Raw genomic sequence first — 19,463 nt, forward strand, 5'->3', positions numbered from 1 at the left:
GAAACCGGTTTGGCTCAGTGGATAGAGCGTCGGCCTGTGGACTGGAAGGTCCCAGGTTCGATTCCGGTCAAGGGCATGTACCTGGGTTGCGGGCACATCCCCAGTAGGAGATGTGCAGGAGGCGGCTGATCGATGTTTCTCTCTCATCGATGTTTCTGACTCTCTATCTCTCTCCCTTCCTCTCTGTAAAAAATCAATAAAATATATTTTTAAAAAAAAAAGAAAAAAAGAAAATAATATAATCATTGATACATTATAATACAAGAATAAATCCTGTGTTTTGCATACTTATAACTATATGCCTACTTTAAAAAATATTTTTTTTATTGATTTTAGAAAGAGGAAGGGGGAGAGAGAGAAAGAGAAACATTGATCTGCTGCCTCCCCCTCCAGCCCCCTACTGGGGATTGAACCTGAAACGTGGGTATGTGCCCAGACCAGGAATCACACCAAAGACCTCTTGGTGCATGGGTCAATGCTCAACCAACTGAGTTACACCAGCCAGGGCTGTAAACCTACTTTTGTTCCACCCTGTATCATTCCCATTGACTTGTTTTTCCTTCTAGTTTATATAAGGTATATTCGTAGTTTAGTTAATAATATAGTACTAAAGTTAATTTATTAATTTTCTATGATTATATGAAAGATTAACATTATAGGAAGCTAGGTGAAAGGCATTTGTATTATTTTTGCAACTTTTCTGTGTCTAAATTTCAAAATTAAAAGCTATTTTAAATTAAAATTAAAAGCAAAATTATCATGAAAACATACAAAATATATAACTTAGAAATACATAAAATAGTGATGAAGTTTTAGATGTAACCGGACAATAAAAAATACATTTATATACTGTTTGATTTTTTTAAAAATACAAATGACATTAAGAATTTCTTCTGAATTACACTAGTCATAACAGAAATTTGTCTTCTATCATTTTTTCAATTTTGCTGCCCTAAAATTATCTCTTATCTCTTCTTTGGAACTATGAGAGAGATACTGAAATCTCTGGATTTATCTTGTTTCTTAAATCACCTTTCCCCAGGTATCTGTGTTCTTTTGGTATAATTCTTCAGCTTATTCTTCCAGTTTTGCTAATTTGCTATTCATCAAGGTCCACTTGCTGTTTAAACCATCTTTTAATTTGAATAATCTTCAACTCATCCTTTTATATAAAAGTTAGATGCAACATTCTCTCATATTCCTCGGGAGATTCTGTATAAGAATTAAATAAAAAAACATGTAAGATGCTTAGAACAATGCCTAACCCTACACCCAATATAAATTCCACTAAATAAGTATTATAATTATTATTTCCAAGATCCTCCTCTGTTTACTGTAATAACTATTTGCTTGGGTATTCTTTCTTTTGTTGATTGGTACCACCCTTTCATGGTATTGGTCTTCCTTGGGTATTTAGTGGTTTTTAATTTTGTTCTCATCTTGGTATTACTTGTTCTGTGCATGATGCTGTTTCTATTATCATAGTTTTCTCTGGTAATTGTGAGGGAGGGATAATACGTAATCTTAAACAGGACATGCCAGTGGTTAATATTCTGGGTGTGAAATTAGGCTTCCTTTCCTGGATGTAGCTACCTGGGGTACTGCCTGATGGGAAACTGCCCCAAGTTTTCAGAGTCACTATGTCAGCCTACGGGCAAATCATTCCAGGATACCTTTAGCTTTGAAGGATGAGTGGAGGGAGAAGCCAATTCAACCAGAGGTTTCAAATTCCATTTCCAAGTTACCCTTTATGGTTACTCTAAGACAGGGGTGGGCAAACTTTTTGACTCAAGGGCCACAATGGGTTCTTAAACTGGACCGGAGGGCCGGAACAAAAGCATGGATGGAGTGTTTGTGTGAACTAATATAAATTCAAAGTAAACATCATTACATAAAAGGGTACGGTCTTTTTTTTTTTTTAGTTTTATTCATTTCAAACGGGCCGGATCCGGCCTGCCCGCCGTAGTTAGCCCACGGCTGCTCTAAGACATTATGCCCTTCCCCCTCCCTGACTCTCCCAATACTCTGTATCCATTGCCTCTCAGTTTGAAATCTGATTCTTGCTCTGCTAATCTGATCCTATCTGCATTCTCACTTTCAGGGATTCTCAAAATTCCAAATCTGCTGGTAATCTTGGGCTCCAAAAATCTTGGGCCATGCTTTTAAAAACAAAACAAAACTCTGTGCCTAGGTCATCTGATAAATTCAGATTCATGCTTCAAGACTCAAAGAATATTTTTCCTCTTCTTTGATTCATAAGTTAACCATATTTTTCTATGAATTTACATAGCTCCTGTGTATACCTTTATTGTTCATTTACAAATGGCTATGCTCTCCCCTACTAAACTGTGAATAAATTAACAAATGAAAAATATGCTTTCCAGGTTATTAGTAACACTAATGTGTCTATCACATTATTTTTCTTATGGTCTTGCTGAGAGGTAATTTACATTTTGTATGCTTTTATTTTATTTATTTATTTGAGAGAGAGAAGGATAGAAGGGGGGGAGGGGAGAGAGAGAGAGAGAGAGAGAGAGAGAGAGAGAAACACTGAATTGTTCTTCCATTCATCTATGCATTCCTTGGTTGATTTTTTTAAAAAAATATTTTTTATTGATTTCAGAGAGAAAAGGAGAGGGAGAGATAGAAACATCAATGATGAGAATTATTGATTGGCTGCCTCCTGCACACTCCCTACTGGGGATCGAGCCCACAACCGAGGCATGTGCTCTGACTGGGAATCGAATGTGACCTCCTGGTTCATAGATTGATGCTCAACCACTGAACCACACCGGCTGGACCATTGGTTGACTCTTATATGTGTCCTGACCAGGGACTGTACCCACAACCTTGGTGTATTGGGACTACGCTTTAACCAACTGAGCTACCTGGCCAGGGCAAATTTAAAAATAAAAATTCTAATATCACTACAATTTGTAATTCATAGTACCATGGACCAAGAATGAAAAAGGTTTAACTTGTGCTATTGTTACCAGACAGGGGACCTGGCCCTGAGCTGGTCTGCCTAGGGTCAGGCCAGCCAGTAATGCATGTGTAGGAGAGATTGCACAGCATGAATCCAGGTGATTGAGAGTACATTCACTAAAACTGGGGGCACTGAAACAAGGAAGGACTTAGCACAGAAGCAGCAACAGGAGAGCCTAGGCTGGGTTGCTTTAGCTCACTGGGAAGTCAGAGAAAAGGGAGCCTTGAAGGTTCAGGGAGTAGCCTGGGACAAGCTGTTGCTGCCCACTGCTACCCTGGTTGCAAGTCTTGTGATGACCTTTAGAGTTGAGGAGATGTGTACTTGTTGGGGCAGAAGAGGGAGAAGGGGAAGGTGTGGACATGCTCCCCAGAGGGAAAGGGCATGAGCTGGGTCCTATATCTTGATGGTTTTTATCTCTCTGCCAGGCAGGAATCTTAGGTGAGGTCTCAGGGGAAGGCTTCAGCAGAATATTCATCAGTTTTCCAGGTGTGTCCTTTCAGGGTGGTGGTCTCTACTGATTGGTCAGTGCCAGGGCAGGGGGTCCTTAGTCATAGAAGCTGGCCTACCTGGTTTTGCTGCTTTTCTGGGCCTGGAGCTGAAATACAACTGAAGCCTAGAGGTTATCTATAGGCTGGAGGTTACATTCTGTATCTGGCTGTAAATTGCTTGGTCAGTTTGTTCAGCTATCTGTCTGTCTTCCTATTCCACTGGTACTGGCTTACTGGTCTGTCTCACTGTCATTAAGAAAGTGATTGGGATGAATGATCCTAGGAAAAACAATTAGGAAGGAAATGGCTTTACTATCCTATAGAACAAATTTTTAAAAAAATCCTCACCCAAGGATATGTTTTATTGATTTTAGAGAGAGAGAAAGGGGGGGAGGGAGAAAGAAACATCATGAGAGAGAAATATCAATTGGTTGCCTTCCATACTCGCCCTGACTGGGCATTAAACCTGCAACCTAGGTATGTGCCCTCACTGGGAATCAAACCCACAATCTTTTTGGTGTGTGGGGCGATGCTCCAACCAACTCAGCCACCCAAACAGGACAAGAACAAACAGACTTTTAACACTAGATTTATTCCAAACAAGTTTATGCTAACTTGACATTATTCCTATGTATGCATTGGGAAAGAGTAATAGATAAAAACACTGTGGGCTTTGTAGTCGGGCAGATGTGATTTTGAATTTTGGTTTGCTACTTGTTAGCTTTGTAAAACTGGATAAGCAACTTGAACACTCTGAGACTGCAGAAGGCAGCCTTCTAAAAGGGCTCACAGTGACGATCTCTACCTCCTGGTATTCATGCCTTTGTGTCATACTCTCTCCTCCTGAGTGTGGGCTGTATCTAGCTATCCTTAAAAAAAAATCAACACAAGTTTATTTCTCAGTTCTTTTGGAGACTGAGAAGTCCAAGATCAAGGTGCCAGAAGATTTGATGTCTGTTGAGAGCCTGCATCCTGGTTCACTAAAGGGACTTGCTTTTAATTAATAGAACACAAGGAAACTGGTGGGATAACTCTTCCAAAATTAGGTTATAAAAGTTTGTGACTTTTCTTACTGGCACTCTCTGACTTGCTCACTTTGATAAAGCCAGCTACCATGTTATAAGCAGCCTCATAAAGGTCAGATCTATAGCCTCTCAGAGAGGCATAGGTGACCTGGACTTGCTAAGGTCATGTTAAGGGGGTCGATGGGTGTCACAGACACAACTTCATTCTCTTGTCAGTCTTGTAGGACTGAGCCCTTAACCAGGTAGATAGTGTCGGAATTGAAATTGTAGGCCACCTGGTGCTTGGAGGTGTTAAAAAACACACATACCCCACTGGAAAAAGAGAATTATTCCTCTTTTACTGATGAAGAAACTGAGGGCCAGAGAACTTATGTACTTGTCCAATATTCCACAACTAGAAAATGTCAGAGCCTATATCCAAACCTAGTTTTTTCCCATCATTACCATGTTAATGCAACTTATTTAATGAACTACTAGGTGTCAGGCATTACTTTAGGTCAGCGGTTCTCAACCTATGGGTCGCGACCCCTTTGGCAGTCAAACGACCCTTTCACAGGGGTCGCCTAAGACCATCCTGCATATCAGATATTTACATTACAATTCATAAGAGTAGCAACATCACAGTTATGAAGTAGCAACGAAAATAATTTTATGATTGGGTCACAACATGAGGAACTGTATTTAAAGGGCCAGAAGGTTGAGAACCACTGCTTTAGGTCCTGAGAATACAAAGGTGGATAAGTCAAGATCTCTGTTCTCGCCCTGGCCGGTTTGGCTCAGTGGATAGAGCGTTGACCTGTGGACTGAAGGGTCCCAGGTTCGATTCCAGTCAAGGGCATGTACCTTGGTTGTGGCACATCCCCAATAGGGGGTATGCAGAGGCAGCTGATCAATGTTTCTCTCTCATTGATGTTTCTAGCTCTCTATCCCTCTCCCTTCCTTTCTGTAAAAAAATCAATAAAATATATTTAGAAAAAAAGATCTCTGTTCTCATGGAGCTTATATTCCCTCTTTCACTATAAAATTGGATATAATAATTTAAACTTTTATTACTTCTTTCCTATGTTTATTCTAGATTGTGTTTTAAATCTGACTTGGAAATGCAACATTTACTTTATCATCAACTTTGTCCTAATTTAAGTAAATTTCACTAGTAGTGATATAATAAAAGGCAGAGGCATGGTTATGTGTTTCAGTATTTGACTGGCTAACTACCAGATAAATGCTCCATATATACTCCAAACAATTCTTCATTGATTTTCATAACAGGGTTTGTGTCTTGAACTTCAGGCATTTGTTTCATAAACTCTATTCATTTCTCATATTTTGGTATAAAGTTTAGTTGATGAAAGTCTACTTTTTATCTTGACTACAAAATTAAGCAAAAATATACTAGGTACAGTTTATTGCTGTTGCACAATTTAAGGAGTGTTGGACTTATTTGATGCTTGCAGGAATACTGTGAGAACCTAATTGGTTGTTAACTTATTGTGAAATTAGTAAGACTTAGAACTTCAAACCCACAACAGACTAGAACTCTATATTGTATCTGACTGAAGCCATGAGCATAGCTTGTTTTATAGAACAAATATACATTTAACTGTCAGAAAAAAATGTTTCCAAAGCCCTCCTGAAAAGCGGTAGTGACTTAGTTCCTGATACAGCTGTGTGGTAGATTTATGGTGCTTTGATATGTTATTACACCGTAGTCCCCTCTTATCTGAGGTTTCACTTTCTGTAGTTTCAGTTACCCATGGTCAACCACGGTCCGAAAACATTAAATTTATCCAACCATCAACATCGTCTGCTCTTGACATCTAACCATCAACATCACCATGGCTCCATGATCCAGGATCACACGAAGATAATCTTCCTCCTGATGTATCATCAGAAGGTCAATAATAGCCTAATGCTACATCACAATGCCTATGTCATTTACCTAACTTCATCTCATCACATATGCGTTTCATCATTGCATATCATAAAGGTGAGAACAGTACAGTATTTTGAGTGAGCACAATTAACTTTTCCTACAGCATGTTATAATTGTTCTACTTTACTATATAGTTAACCTCTTGCTGTGCCAAATTTATAAATTAAACTGTATGATAGGTATGTATGTATAGAAAAAAAACAGTATATATAGGATTCAGTGCTACATATAGGATTCGGTGCTACATATAGGATTCCAGGTATCCTCTGGAGTACTTAAAATGTATCCTCCTTGGAAAAGGGGGTAGGGGGCCTACTGTATGGATATTTAACACAAGCTGTGACAGGTACTTGAAAAATGAATTGGTGTTGATATAGGTGTATTCTAAAGTGCTTCTTGAAATAGGTGCTTGGTTGAGAAAAAAATGGTGAATGAATGTTGCTGAGTGAAACTGGGAGCCTTTTAAGAACTGTAAAAGCATGTGAGGCTTTGACAATATACCATGACATTTTACTTATTATAAGAGAAGTCTAACCTCTTCATTCATACATATAGAATAGCAAAAGTAACACTTTGCATTTCAAAGGTCCTTTTCTAAACCCTAAGCAGCTCTTAAGTGTTAAGCAATTAATTCTTCCATAGCTGTAACATGGTTATATAACCTACTGAAGAATTAATTGACTGACACCTATGAAGTGCTCTGGAAATGGACATCCATAGTGATTTTTAAGATACTGTTTTAGTAGCATGGAGAAACGCCTTGGAATAAAATCCTTATCATTCTAAGCCAACCCAGTGTTGTAGTATTCAGAGCACTGTTCTCCTTATATATTTATGGCAGTGAGCTTCGGCTACTTCTTTACATGAAATCTTGAAATCATCTGGTGGAGGAAGTTGAAAAATTAAGTGAAAAAATAATTCCAACAGTGAAATTTCCCAGTCACTAAGAATCAAGGGATTCTCTTTCTTGAGGGACAGGGGAAGGATGGGGAAAAGTTATGGCTGCAAAAAGAACATGGTGGGGCAGCCAACTTGAAGGGGTACTAGAAGAGGCTTGGAGACTCAACATTCATCCCTTTACTCAATAAAAACATACTGAAAGCCAAATCTGGGATTTTTATAGATCATGGGCATTTGTTTAATTAATGTACTACATTTCCTTATGACAAAAGATATCTGCCATTAAATTTTGCACGCTCCCAAGTTGATTTTTCTTTTCTCCCAAATTTAAATGGTTGTCAAATTTGTGCAACAAAACAGTGCCAAAAGGAGTCTAACGTGGTGCTCTATCATATGAAAGAGGTCCAATGTATGTTCCCTGCTCTTAAAAATGTAGATGGGAAAGCTTTCAATTAATATGTACATTTTCCAAAGTGGAGTCTCTAAAGTTCTGGGTCTCCTCAGAAGTAATGAAGGCCCCAGTATCATCGAAACTTTGTGTTCTTCAAAAGAAAGGGTCCTATGTGGGTGGATATTCTGTCTGTATTAATTGATCTAAACCACCCTTATAATAGCTCTTCCCTCAATGCCCTCACACATTTACAAATACCCCTTGGAGGTGATAACCTTACCCACAACCCCTTCTTCCGCTTAAGATACACAATCGATTCCCATTGTACTTGAAGTAAAATCCAAACTCCTTATGTTAGCCTCTAATACCCTAAGTAATCTGGTTCCTTCCTCTTTAACAATGTTTTAATCTTTCTATTCCTCAAACACAACCAAGCTCTTTCTGCATCAGGGTGCCCTTGCCTTCTCTCCATCTGGAATATTCTTTCCCCAATCTTCATTTGACTGGTTCCTTATTACTCAGGCTTCAGCTCAAATGTCACTTTCTTGAAGAGACCATCTCAGATTAACTCAGTTAACACTCTTCATTACTGACATTAACCTGTTTTATTTTCTACATAGCAATTAATAGTTTGTCTTTCCCACTAGGATGTAAATTCTTTGAGAGTTATGACACCTTTACTCCTTTTTGTTTTGTAGTATTGCTATGGATTTAATCTAAATTTGGTATTTCTTTCAGCATGTCAACAGAATTTTAGGAAGGCAGGGTCAAATGTAGGCATTTAGATCACCACCTGAAACCTGAAGTCACAGATTGTTTGGGGAATGGTTTATTTTGCTCAAAGGTATTTGCAAAGAGATCAATGCTAACTCCTAAGTGAGATTCTGAGAAGTTAAAATAATCCTTTAGGGAACTCATTTACCTCTTTGACAGAAAGCAACTTTTAAGATAGAGGACTACCCAAACTATTTCTGGCTGATTATTTCTCCCACAATGCATGTGATTTATTAAACCTTTAAAAATTCCATCATATTTACCACCAAGGTCTTTTAAAAATTAAAGGAAAAATGAAAAGATTTGCTTTCAAAGTTAATTTTTTTAAAAAAATATATTTTTATTGATTTCAGAGAAGAAGGGAGAGAAAGAGTGAGATAGAAACATCAATGAGAGAGAATCATTGATCGGCTCCCTCCTGCATGCTCCACACTGGGGATTGAGCCTGCGACCTGGGCATGTGTTATGACCAGAAATCAAACCATGAATAGGTCGATACTAAACCACTGAGCCAAGCTGGCTGGGCTCAAGGTCAATTTCTAATTTGAATTATATAACCGATTCATAACGAATCCAGCCCAAGCTACTAAGTAAAATCCATATATTATCAAGTTGTTTCACTAAGAGAAATAAATGGCATTTGATACCTAATAATGTCAAAGTGTGTGCTGATTTAGCTTCTGGTCTGTAAGATATTACCAGTGACAGAGTTTTGACTGATAACACTGTGGTAGATGGCTGAATAACCAAAAATCAGATAATCTTAGTTTGGGATGGCACTTATCACTGCAGCTAAGTTTACTAATACACCCTAGTTTTATATTGCTTTCATTTTAGACCACTATATTAGATGATTTTGTTTATGGTAATAGAAAACCCAATATAATGTGCCTTAAACATAAAGGGCAGTTATTGGCCTAGGTAACAAAAAAAATTAAAGGCAGAATAGTGATCAAGTGTGGTTCAATCAGAGCTCTGGTTTCATTTCTCACTAATTTTTTGGCTCTGTCCTCTTCTATATGTTGGCTTTATACCCATGCTGGTAGTTAGAGAGCTGTAGCAATTCCAGGCCTTTAAAGGACACCCGACATTTATTTCTTCCTAAAGAGGGAGGACACGTCTTTTCTCAAAGCCCCTATAATACTGCCCTTGCTTTTCATTAGCCTGTATTGGGTCACATACTATTCCTGGACCAATTCCTGTGGCTAGAGTAATACTATGTCTTAATAGGCTTAGATCCAAGTTCCTGAACAATTTTTTTTTTTTTAAATATATTTTATTGATTTTTCACAGAGAGGAAAGGAGAGAGATAGAGTCAGAAACATCGATGAGAGAGAAACATCGACCAGCCGCCTCCTGCACATCTCCCACTGGGGATGTGCCCGCAACCCAGGCACATGCCCTTGACCGGAATCGAACCTGGGACCCTTCAGTCCGCAGGCCGACGCTCTATCCACTGAGCCAAACCGGTTTCGGCCCTGAACAATTTTTGTAAGGGCAATGGCATTACATTCACCAGTATTTTTCAAATGGTGGTGGATCACATAACCCAAGAATGGATCATAAATTTAATCTTTGGGTCCTATTTTAAAAAGTAGATTTGAGATTGCACATATGAAGGGTTAGTACTGTTTTATGACTTTGGTGTTCATACATATACTATACACACCTAGATTATAATGTAAAATCTGTTTCTTAATGTGAATTGGAGTAACAAAAAATTGAAAGCTACTAGCTTAAGACAAAATTCCCCAAGCTGGAGTGGGGTTAGCTTTTGCTTACTTACATACATGGATTATATAAGGGAAGAATGGACACTCGAAAGAAAATGAGGGTATTATTTGGGAGAGGAAATGAGCTGCTGGGGACATAGCAATTTCCACTGCAGCCTGCCTGACACTTTAGTTATTATTTAATATACACTGGATTTCAATATAGTCATAATCAAAGAGATTTTAGTTTTTCCAATGCTTTCTAAATTTCAAAGTGCATCTCCCTTCTGAAAAAGCATGTCCTTCTATCTAGTAAATATTCATGATGAGGCAATTTATACATCTTATTATTTGGTTGGTGGAAAATATTATGGTAAAGAGTCATTGAAAAAGCTTGGTTTCCTCCTGGCAGGCATGGCTCAGTGGCCGGCATGGTTGAGCATTGACCTATGAACCAGGACATCACAGTTCAATTCCCAGTCAGGGCACACGCTCAGGTTGCAGGCTCGATCCCCAGTGTGGGGCGTGCAGGAGGCAGCTGGTAAATGATTCTTTCATCATTGATGTTTCTCTCTCTCTGAAATCAATAAAACTATTTTTAAAAAAAGTTGGCTTCCTAGAAAACAACCATGTATTTAAGTAACTGAGCACATCATACCATTGCGCTAGCCTTTATTTAGGTTTAAATTTTAATCTTATTTGACAAGAACTTTAGGGCTCATTCTATTCTTGTTCAACCCCTTTCATTTAATAAATGAAGAAACTAAGTTCTAGAGAGGATGAACTTATCTAAGACAGTTAATTAGTTGCAGAACACAAGTCTCTTGATACCTGCTTAGAATTCTTTCCATTGTACTAATTAACAGTGCAGTTACAGCAACTTCAAAAGATAAAGTAAATAACAAACATGCTAAATTTCAGATGCACATAGATGATGTTTTTCAAGAATTGTAGGTGGCCCTAGCCAGTTTTGCTCAGTGGATAGAGCGTCAGGACTTGTGCAGGAGGCTACCAATCAATAAGTTTCTCTCTGTCTTTCCCTCTCTCTAAAAATTAATGGAAAAGTATCCTTGGGTGAGGATTAACAACAAAAAAACAAAACCAGGCTGGGGGGGGGGGGGTCAACTGGAGAAAAAGGAGACATGTAAAACTTTAGACAATAAAAGAACAAAACAAATAAAAAAACTAATTGTAGGTGAATTATATTTTGGGGAGTTAAATTGCATTTTTTAAAGCAACATGGGGGCTTATTAAAGAAATGTTTTTGAAATCTTTGAAAGGCAAATAGTTACTGCCTTATCTGTTTTAGTGAGGCTAAGGACTTTAAAGCTAATTTTCATGTTATAGTATGAACTGTATTTCACATTAATATTTCACCCTTTAAGCTAGGGAATTCAATTCACTGAGCACTTTTTGTATTAAAAATTTGCTAAGTTCTGTAAATGATTCAAAATAAGTCTTAGCTATGAGAGTATAATTTGTATATTTACATATGTATGGTAATAGCACAAAACTAACATAGGAAATAACCCTCATTAAGAAATCAAGACAATTTCAATTACTAGACATATAGGGATTAAAAGTGGGAAAGTCCTTTTGGATTGAACACATTAGGGGAATTTTACTGTTTCATGAACAGGCAGGAAGGGTAGCTGTCATTTGAAGACACATGAAAATATTATTTAGAATCTATAATAAAAGCATAATATGCTAATTAGACTGGACAGCCAGATGACCTACTGGAAGAAGCTGGGGCTGTGAGGGCCGAGGCAAGCTACCGTGGCTACAAGGGCCAAGCCCCTTGCATGAATTTCATACATCGGGCCTCTAGTATTCTTATAAAACAGGTGAACAGTTGGCATCAAGAACCAAGTTGGGGAGGGCTGGGACTGAAGAGATTTAGTAGCAGATAGGAGGGTCCCAGTCAATAGACAAGTTTAAATGCAGGAATCTAGACTCTCAGAAGAGGTTAGGGGGAAATCTGTAAAGCACAGAGGTCTTATTTCTTAAGAGGCTGACATCCTGGACAGATGACATAATCAAGGGCTCTGGTTCAGCAATCACCTAAGGCGTCTAGTTACCAGATTTGAGGTATCTATCCGTCAGATGTAGACATTATGGTATTATACATGCTCCTCAAACTAGGGTAGATTCAATTCTGGGATTAGCTGACAAAAAGTACTGCATGTGTTATGATAATGAATCTTTTCGGAAAATTAATTTTACTTGATAGCAATGTAATCCCTGTTTTTTACATATGTATTTTTAAAATAAGCAGTAAAACTTTGAAATAGCTAATTTTGGATGAATCTAGAAAAAGTAACACAAAATTTCAAAGAAATGTTCAGATTTTAGTAGGATGTTTTAGCTATACTTCCAAGTCACCATTTGATGCTATTAGAAAAATTTGAAAGGCAGTAACTGCAAAAAGGAGTCTTTGGAAAAGATCCATTTAAAACTAAGTTCTGGCATTTATTGTGTGACCATGGCCAAATTCAAAAATTGCCTAATCCTTTAGGATTGTTGTAAAGATCATAGATAACATACAAGCATCTAGTAAGATACCTGACATATAAATAGCTGCTTAATAATGTGACAAAGGGGGAAAAGCATGGGCTAGAGATGCTTAATCTTGCTGCCTCAAATGAACTCGGGTCCTGTTGCCTGGAGGGCTTTTTGCATAGAGAATAAAAACTCAAGACTAGAAGTGTGAGTGTGGAGTGAAGTTTAACTGAGACATAGTTGGATATGCAGAGAATAATATACACTGCATATCTATTCCTACTCACCCTGTTAGAAGTTTTTTACGCATTCTCATTTAATCTGAATAACCCTTCAGAGGAGGCAGAATTATCTTACAGATGAGATAACTGGGGTTCAGGAAGGCTCAATTGCCCAATGTTAAGTAGCTAGTTGAACAGTGGAGTAGGTACCTAGATCTAGTGATTCTACCACATCCTGCTGTAGTGAGGGAAGGTACTCCTACTCCCAAAATGGGAGACAGGTATGAATAAGTGAGATTAAATAAATAATGGCTATCTGCAGTAGCTCTTGAGTTGGTGATCTGTGTTGTGTGGTGTGATATGGGAAGAGAAGCCTAGAGACAGGAATGTCAGAAATTTTTCATAGTATTCTAAGAATAAATTGATAGAGGTTTAGAGTCTCATCATCTTCAAGTAAAGTCTCATTAATTTAGATTACAGTGTATGGAATTTGCAATAATGTACATAGGAACTAAGAAACAAGATCTGAAAATATTCTTCATACTTCCTCCCATCTTCCCCAATAGTCCAGCTTAAACCAGAGCCATGACATTCTTAGTGACTTTTGCCTAACAGCCATACTGAATTCTAGGTAACAGAACAATTGAGCTAAAAATCACCAAGAGTAGCATTTAAATATGCAGAATATACACATATAATCCACCACACCCTATTCCATTTATTGTTGTTCACCTTCAACATTCTTTCCTTTATTGAGCATCACTTCAGTAAGTCTTTTTGCCAATAATGAAGACACAGAGCTGGATAAGACCCTATAGGAGCTCAGTCCAACTGGGAATCATGAGACTACCAAACTGTCACAGTTGAGACAGACACAAAAAATAAGGCCAAAATAGAAAGGTAGAGAATGAGAGTACCTAAGATAAATTAAGTTATAGTGCTGAAAAGCAAATAGGAATTAGTCAGGAAGCAAGAAGGGGAAAGAATAGTTTTTTGAGACCTGACAGCATGAAACAGTGTGATGCTTACGAAATGGCAAGAAATTCCACAAGACTGGTGGGCTGCAGGATAGACATGGCTTGAAAGATTAGTAAGGATTAGATCCTAAAGAGGTATGTTATGCTAAGGAATTGGGACTTTATCTTGTGAGTCAAGATAATGATCATGAGACCCTTTGAAATTATGTGAAGAAGAAATACTGATAATACATATTTAAATTTTTGATTCTTTTCATTTTCTTAAAATCTAAGCAATATAAAAAACTTGAATAATTTTATTTAAAATCCCAAAATGCCAGATATAAAGTAAATCATCTTTTATTTTCATCTTATATTTGGTTATCATGAGACATGCAAAACCCTTCAATTTTAATGAGAACAGTGTTTTTGTGTCTTTTTATCACATATCCGCTTAATATTAGGTGTAATGTTGCTAAGTCGGATCCGCATGTGAGGTGCAGCATCAAGCCTTTTCCGATATTTCGTTTTTGTTGCAGCATAATATGAAAATCCTGTTTCACACAGGTGCATTGTAGCAAAAGGAAGAAGTACACGAACTGCACGCGTTGCAATGCTTGGGTACTCTTGAATTAGGCTACTCCAAAAATCATTTAGGGAAAGTTCACTGAAATTTTGTTTCACTTGAGAATCAGATGTTAAATCAATCAGGCTCTCATAGTCCCGTGCTACTAATGAGGCTGGTTTCACAGATACTGTAAATGGATTTCTAACCCAAGCATTATTGTCATTTGTTACTGGAAAATATTTTAACAGAGTAGAGCGCAAACCCCGTAGGTGCTGCACAATGGCACTGCAAATATCTTTATCAACTGTAGAATTAATTTCAGTCAAAAAGTCACTTAGTGTAGGAAAACAATCAAAGTTTTCTTCTTCTACAGATGAGGCCCAAAACGCCAATTTTCTTAACAATGATGACATTTTATCAAATACTGTAAACACTGTCACATTTTTTCCTTGCATTGACAGATTAACCTCATTTAATTTAGTAAAAATATCTGCAAGATATGCAAGTCTTAGGAGCCAAGATAAATTTGTTAAACAATCAGACAGTTGAAAAGCAGAATCCATGAAAACCAATAGTTCACGACGAAGCTCAAAAAGTCTTACAAGAACTTTACCTCGGGAAAGCCACCTCACCTCTGTATTTAGAAGAAGTGCTGTGTGCTGGGCACCCATTTCTTCACATAAAATTTTTAGTAGTCTGGATTGATGTGGTCGAGCTTTAATATAATTGATGATTTGTACTGCCTGATCTAGCACATTTTTTAGAGATGTAGGCATTATTTTAACTGCTAGTGCATGTCTATATAATAGGCAGTGACTACTGGTACTTTCTGGAGCCACATACTTTATCAAGGCGACAGCCTCAGCAATTTTCCCGTCCATTGCCCTAGAAGCATCACTACAAATATCAACACATTTTTCCCATTCAATTTCATGTTTCTGCATAAAACTGTTGATGCAGTTGAAAATTTCTTTACCAGTAGCATTACTTTGCAGAGATTCACATAACAGTAGGTCTTCCTCAATAGACTTATTAAACCGGTAACGAACAAACACAAGTAGCACAGCAAGTCCTGAAACATCAGCTGATTCATCTAGCTGCAGCGAAAACCCATCACAAATTTTCAGTCTACAAACAAGCTCTTCTTCAATGTCAGCAGCTAGATCTTTAATTCGGCGTGCAATAGTACTGTTTGATAGTTGCACTGCATCTATTTTTTTACTGTATTGTTCATCAAACATCCGCATCACGACATCTTTTGCACAAGGTTTGATAAGCAATTCACCAACAGTATGAGCCTCTCCACTCAGGGCTATATGGTAACTTACATTGTACGATGCCTCTGTAGCACTTTCATTATCTGTATTAACAATTTTAGGTGGTGGGGGTTTGTTATTTTCAGGTGAATCAAGATGCTGCTTGAAAAAGCTTATGTCTTTGTCTTTATATGCAGCATGTTTCGTTTCCAAATGTCTTCGAAGCTTACTAGGGGCCAAAGAGCTATTTGATAAAATTTTCTTACATAACACACACTGAGCATGAGGTGCATCTCTATTTCCAAAGTAAGTAAATCCAAAAGACAAATAACTTTCATCATATTTTCTTCTTTTTGGTTTCTTACTAAATGTTATTTTGTTGGAAGTGGACATAAATTGAACCCTGGAAAGCTCATCTTCTGATTTTTTAGAAACTGATGGCTGCAACTGTTCATCTTCACTTTGTAATATTCCAACTTTTTGATCATTTGATTCAGACACAATTTGATAAAATGATTCTACTTCTTGTTTAAGACTTCCTTGTTTCGGCAATAGATCCATAGGCAATGTATTTGTGGTACAAAACATGGTTAGTTTAGAATAAACATTGAGTATCACAAATTTGTTGAAATTATAAGACAGGATACATAGAAGATGAGCAATCATCAAAGAGATGATATATAGCAACACATCAGTTAATTTGTAAATGCTGCCTATGCATCAATGCGCAGATGGAGCATCACACGTTCGTCTATCAGGTGATCTCTCATGCGATTTCCTGGTGCTCTCAGGTATGGCACACCTTTTCTTAAAGGTAGATTATCACATAAAAATAAAAGCTATAGAAATGAGTTTAGTAGTCTTAAACTTATATCTTAAGATAAACTATTAAAAAACCTTTTTTCTCAGAACACTTATTAACTTAAGAGAATATTAATATTCTATAAAACACAATTTGGGAACTACTGGGTTAAGAAATAATAGAATTGATAAGCATGTTTTTAAAGGAACTTGAAGAATACGTCCCATGGCAAGGGTTGGCAAACTTTTTCTGTAAAGGGCAATATAATCAATATTTTTTACTTATTAGCCATATGAACTCTGTTGCAACTCCTCAATTCTGTAGTTGTAGCATGGCAGCAGCCATACACAATATGTAAAAAATGGGCACAGTTGTATTTCAATAAATCTCCACTTACAAAAACAGCATAGGGCATAATTTACCAACCCCTTTTCATGGTATCTTGGAATCTCTTTTAGCTTTCTGATGCCTGTTGCCATTAGATACATTCATTGTTGATACTATTATATATCTGAAGGCTCCTTTCAGGGCTAATAACTATTAAGCTGTATTAAAAACACACAAACAGTTCAAGTTTTGCAAGACATGGAATTCTGCTATATCCTAAATACTGTGTGTTGAAATTGAAAAATAAACTGTAGACCAAAAGTTAGCTATTTCTCTGAACTTAAAATTACATAAGTATTTATATTATCCAAACTGACTCATTCAAAATAATGTATTATTTAATGATTACTCTGCATCTTGTTATACTATAGATGAAAACTTAACCAAGACCTAAAAACATAAACTGTAATTTTAATAGGTTTATTCCTCATATATATATGTTAAAGCATAATTAAAAGCAAGGGTAACACAAATTTTATGACCTCTAAAGAATACTACTAGCTTCATAAGTTAAGATACAAGAATTTAGTGTCAATCCAAATACAGCTACTTTTGATTTACACTTTGACTTGGCTACAGAGTAACCTTTGTATTCTCACGTTAGATCCTGGGATCCTGAATCAAAATGGTTTTCCTATTAATAGCTAGAGGGTAAGATACCTGAAATGAGGAGTACTCCCCTTCTGGAATCACATTCTCCACCTTAGCAGCTTGAAATGTAGACTCTTCAAAAGAATAAAATTAAGGGGTGGGATGGAAGGGGAGTAACCAATAGCCTAGAATGAGAAAAATTAAAATTAGAGACAGTAAAAGCAGCACTAACTACATACCTCTAAGTTGACCATCCATTACAATTTATTTTAGATCCTGGCAATGCAAATGATTCTTCATGCAATGCAGACCTTGGACTGAAACATAAGATGCCTATAATAAATATGCTAATATTTTTGTCCTAGTTAATACCCTGGTAATTTCATTGTTTTGAGATGCTCTTCCATCCAGTGACTTCATTGAAACGTTCAAAAACTAAACCTAACTTTTAAAAGTACAGCCACACTTTAATTGTCTCTAAAACTAAGCACTAAGAGTAATCTAAAATGGAAGTGTTACATGAAATATGCCTTTTTGCTATAACCATTTGTCCCCTCATTAACCAATCTCCAAGGTTACTGATGCATACTGAGTGATCACTGTTTACACTGTGCCAGTAATTGCTAAATCCCTTATAGAACTCATCTAATCCTTAAAACAAACCTGAGAGTCAGGGACTATCAATAACGCCACTTTGGTGATGAACAAATAGACACAGAGAAGTCACCTTTTAAGTGAAGAACTTACAGAACCCAAAAAGTTTGAGTGCAGAACCTACATGCCTAGCCCTTACTTGTATGTCCCTGAATAACCTTAGTTTTCTAAGCACTAAAATATCTGATACCAGAAGTTGGATGGTGCAGGGAGTAATGGGTTACAACTGTCAGAAAGTCGAGGATCTCAAAACTGGCAGCAGCAGAAAGCCCCACTTCTCCATTATTTGGGAGCAAAAAGAGCAGATTTCCTTCCCATAGTCTCTCTTTGGATTGAGCAACAGAGAGCTTCGTGGAGCTGCTGGTGGATCTAACAGATTAGGATCCCTCTCTTCAGCTGCCAGAGGGCACAGCGGAGTGGGACGCCCGTCTTCAGGAAAGAGGGCCTCAACCCCCCTTCAGAGGTGCTTCCCCCAATCTCTCGAGGACTAAGTCTGGACTCCCTAGAGAGCAAAGTTTCTACTCCACCCCCTGAAAAGGGCGGCTCTCTCACTTTTTGTTTCTTCCGGTCAAGCTGAAAGGTAGCACAATCCCTTCACCTCCACCCTCTGGGTTTGGACAATACCCTCAGGGACGAGAGGGCTCGGCAGGCGTGCAGTCCACCCAGAAAGCCTAGGCAGGCGCTGGGTACGGACACCCCTTCCAGCACCGAAATGCTTTCAGCAACGGTCACCTCGATGTTTGGCCGGGGACAGCCAACCCTCAGCTCTTCCCCGTCTCTGGCGTGCGATGCTCGCCGACCGCCACACCTGGGCTCGCTTCCGGTCGGAGCCCACCCTCGCCGACACAAATCTCCTCTCGCGTCCCCGGAAGGCCGCCTCGGCTAACCACCGCATGTACGCGTCTGAGCACCCCACACTAGCTTTCTACTTCGCCTCCGTCGGAGATGGAGAGCATGGTCTAGTGCGGCCAGGCTGCAGGACAGCGCCGCCGTCCCAGCGAGCCCGCGGCCGCCATTTTGGACAGACAGCCGTCGCGGACTGGGGGGGAGGAGGCGAGAGGGGGAAATGAAAAATAAAACCGGGGAGAAGGATTCGGGGGCAGGGTGATGCTCTCAGTTCAGGGACACCGCCTAGGCCACCTCCACAGAGATCCGGCTCGCGGCTGGCGCGGTCGCTCTTCAGAAGATAAATTTAGCACCCTGGAGCGCCTCGAATCACGGTCTCCACGAGCGACTCCTCCGCCAGCCAATCAGCGCCACCGTTGCTCCTCGCCACCAATTCGCGCTGAGCAGTGGGGCGGGAGGAAGGGAAAGGAC

General features: G+C 38.4%; 1 protein-coding gene across 5 annotated transcripts in view; it reads right to left on the bottom strand.

Annotated features, from left to right (window-relative positions):
* Positions 1 to 789: 789 nt before the first annotated feature.
* ZBED5 (zinc finger, BED-type containing 5) overlaps positions 790 to 19,463 on the bottom strand; it is a 43,360-nt gene continuing 24,686 nt past the window's right edge. Inside the window, exons 1-2 of one of the 5 annotated variants that reach the window (XR_001363605.1) lie at positions 17,562 to 18,692; positions 790 to 1,212 (exon numbers count right to left, since the gene is read on the bottom strand). Coding sequence is in view for 4 of the 5 variants with exons in the window: in XM_014545880.1 (XP_014401366.1) it covers positions 14,300 to 16,378 (2,079 nt within the window). In the remaining variant the exon portion in view is untranslated. Of the gene's footprint in view, positions 1,213 to 14,187; positions 18,693 to 18,878; positions 19,175 to 19,463 lie in introns of those variants that run through there. The other 4 variants (XM_014545880.1, XM_014545881.1, XM_014545883.1 and 1 more) reach the window with 4 other exon arrangements.

The sequence above is a fragment of the Myotis brandtii genome, unplaced genomic scaffold (assembly GCF_000412655.1).
Source record: "Myotis brandtii unplaced genomic scaffold, ASM41265v1 scaffold422, whole genome shotgun sequence".
In the NCBI taxonomy this organism is placed as follows: Eukaryota; Metazoa; Chordata; class Mammalia; order Chiroptera; family Vespertilionidae; genus Myotis; species Myotis brandtii.